Genomic DNA, 2733 nt, shown 5'->3' with positions numbered 1-2733 from the left:
AGGCTGGGTTTCGACCCCAACTTGGATATATTTTCCCATGGAATTTGTGCCAGCCCGGATTGACTTGACCATCATCTGTTGCACCTTTTCTCGTAACAGAGTCTGGTATCCATGCAGTGCCTCCAAGCAACACTCCACGGGGACGTAGCTCTTGTTAAATACTGCCATGGCATCGACTGCCTATAAATACCAAGCACGTCGAACACTTGTAACCATCAATCACCAGTCTAGCCAATCATTCATCCAGAGAAGAAGAGTGCAGTGAACAGTGTGAGATCGACAGTAGCGCTCGCGATGGGGAAGAGCGGCAACCACCTGTGCTGCTTCTCTCTGCTGCTGCTGCTTCTCGCCGGGTTGGCGTCCGGCCATCAAGTCCTCTTTCAGGTACGCAGGCTCATGGTTTCCTTTTGATTCATGTATTTCTTTTGGCTTAGTTTGTTTTTCCGAGGAGAAGAATCTGAGCTTAATGGATGCTTGTTCATGGTGTTTCCTAATCTTGTTGCAGGGGTTCAACTGGGAGTCGTGGAAGCAGAGTGGCGGATGGTACAACATGATGATGGGCAAGGTCGACGACATCGCCGCCGCCGGAGTCACGCACGTCTGGCTGCCGCCACCATCGCACTCCGTCTCCACCCAAGGTCCTCCTCCCTCTTGTCACTAAATCATTCGTGTCTCAACATCTAGAGGCAACCAAAAAAAGGGAAGGAATCATAGAAGCGTGGCGGTGACAACATGTTAAGTTCGATTGCGATTGCAAACTCATTAATTATTTCGTTGAGCACGATGTTTAGACAGCTACCAAAAGCATTTTCCTACTCTGTTTTTCGATGAAACTGTACCAGCTGCGATGAAGAACAAAATGTGCAAATGCGATCACGAAGTATACAGTATACAAACTAAACCGATCGAGCTGGGTGCAGGTTACATGCCTGGTCGGTTGTACGACATCGACGCGTCCAAGTACGGCAACGCGGCGGAGCTCAAGTCGCTCATCCGCGCGCTCCACGGCAAGGGCGTCCAGGCGATCGCCGACATCGTCATCAACCACCGCTGCGCCGACTACAAGGACAGCCGCGGCATCTACTGCATCTTCGAGGGCGGCACCTCCGACGGCCGCCTGGACTGGGGCCCCCACATGATCTGCCGCGACGACACCACCTACTCCGACGGCACAGCCAACCTCGACACCGGCGCCGACTTCGCCGCCGCGCCCGACATCGACCACCTCAACGACCGCGTCCAGCACGAGCTGAAGGAGTGGCTCCTCTGGCTCAAGAGCGACCTCGGGTTCGACGCGTGGCGCCTCGACTTCGCCAGGGGCTACTCGCCGGAGATGGCCAAGGTGTACATCGATGGCACGTCCCCGAGCCTCGCCGTGGCCGAGGTGTGGGACAACATGGCCACCGGCGGCGACGGCAAGCCCAACTACGACCAGGACGCGCACCGGCAGAATCTGGTGAACTGGGTGGACAAGGTGGGCGGCGCGGCATCGGCTGGCATGGTGTTCGACTTCACGACCAAAGGGATATTGAACGCCGCCGTGGAGGGCGAACTGTGGCGGCTGATCGACCCGCAGGGGAAGGCCCCCGGCGTGATGGGGTGGTGGCCGGCCAAGGCCGTCACCTTCGTCGACAACCACGACACAGGCTCCACGCAGGCCCTGTGGCCATTCCCCTCCGACAAGGTCATGCAGGGCTACGCATACATCCTCACCCACCCCGGCACCCCATGCATCGTAAGCAAACCAACTTTGGAACCCACCCCATGATTCATGACCACTCATTCAGGAAACTAAAATCTGTTGTCTCGATGATTCGCAGTTCTACGACCATTTCTTCACCTGGGGTTTCAAGGATGAGATCGCGGCGCTGGTGGCGATCAGGAAGCGCAACGGCATCACGGCGACGAGCGCACTCAAGATCCTCATGCACGAAGGTGATGCCTACGTCGCCGAGATCGACGGCAAGGTGGTGGTGAAGATCGGGTCCAGATATGACGTCGGGGCGGTGATCCCGGCTGGGTTCGCAACGTCGGCGCACGGCAACGGCTACGCCGTCTGGGAGAAGACCGCTGCCGCGGCAACAGCACAACGGAGCTAAAGCCTCCAGCGATCCACCATTCGATCGAGCATGAATTTTCTGAAGTAAATAATTCACTTCTGCAGTTCTGCTATAGACACGCAGATATTATCAATCAACTATGTATACGTCTGTCCAAAATTGATGAGCTCTACAAATTGCTCACACGACTGTAGTAAATAAAGCACCGAGTATATGAAGAGTTATAAGAGGCAATTACGCCATTTGCCATGTGCATGATAAGACGCCGAGTTGGATATGGCTACTCAAGTGACATAACATGTACTCCCTCCGTCCCAAAATATAATAACGTTTTAACACTAGCATAGTATCAAAAACATTCTAATATTCTGGACAGAGGGAGTAAGAGAGAAGAAAAAAATAAAAATAAAATTTTGCATGGATCTCGATGTAAAATCTCATGGATATAGCATTGACTAGGACTTCGGTAAGTCCCAGTCAACTGAGACTTAGCAAGACTGTGTTGAGTTATCTGTTGGATGCTCATGCATAATCTTGTTTTGGAACAAGAAACTTCAGTCTCCATGTCGCCCGAGGGGGGGGGGGGGCTAGCTGCCAGGCAACCTCCCTTCTTTATCCTCTGCTCGCCGTTGCCGCCAGGACCTCTTGTCCTCCTGCTCAGTGGTGAATGAGT

The 2733-nt window shown here is 53.8% G+C and overlaps 1 protein-coding gene across 1 annotated transcript; it reads left to right on the top strand.

The window, feature by feature from the left end:
• Positions 1–213: 213 nt before the first annotated feature.
• On the top strand, positions 214–2318 carry LOC123159734 (alpha-amylase type A isozyme). Its single transcript, XM_044577547.1, has 4 exons — positions 214–384; positions 506–638; positions 921–1735; positions 1821–2318. The coding sequence occupies exons 1-4, from the start codon at positions 295–297 to the stop codon at positions 2097–2099; spliced, it is 1317 nt and encodes a 438-aa protein (XP_044433482.1). The 5' UTR covers positions 214–294; the 3' UTR covers positions 2100–2318.
• The last annotated feature ends 415 nt before the right edge of the window (positions 2319–2733 follow it).

This window comes from Triticum aestivum, chromosome 7B, assembly GCF_018294505.1.
Source record: "Triticum aestivum cultivar Chinese Spring chromosome 7B, IWGSC CS RefSeq v2.1, whole genome shotgun sequence".
Classification (NCBI taxonomy): domain Eukaryota; kingdom Viridiplantae; phylum Streptophyta; class Magnoliopsida; order Poales; family Poaceae; genus Triticum; species Triticum aestivum.
Note: the sequence above shows the minus strand (reverse complement) of the source record. Positions and strands in the feature narration are given on the sequence as shown.

Excerpts from the sequence above, each read along its gene's own strand:
- LOC123159734 (XM_044577547.1), top strand. The coding sequence starts at position 295 with ATGGGGAAGAGCGGCAACCACCTGTGCTGCTTCTCTCTGCTGCTGCTG. Across the intron at positions 385-505 it reads GCCATCAAGTCCTCTTTCAG|GGGTTCAACTGGGAGTCGTG; the intron begins GTACGCAGGCTC and ends ATCTTGTTGCAG. Across the intron at positions 1,736-1,820 it reads ACCCCGGCACCCCATGCATC|TTCTACGACCATTTCTTCAC; the intron begins GTAAGCAAACCA and ends GATGATTCGCAG.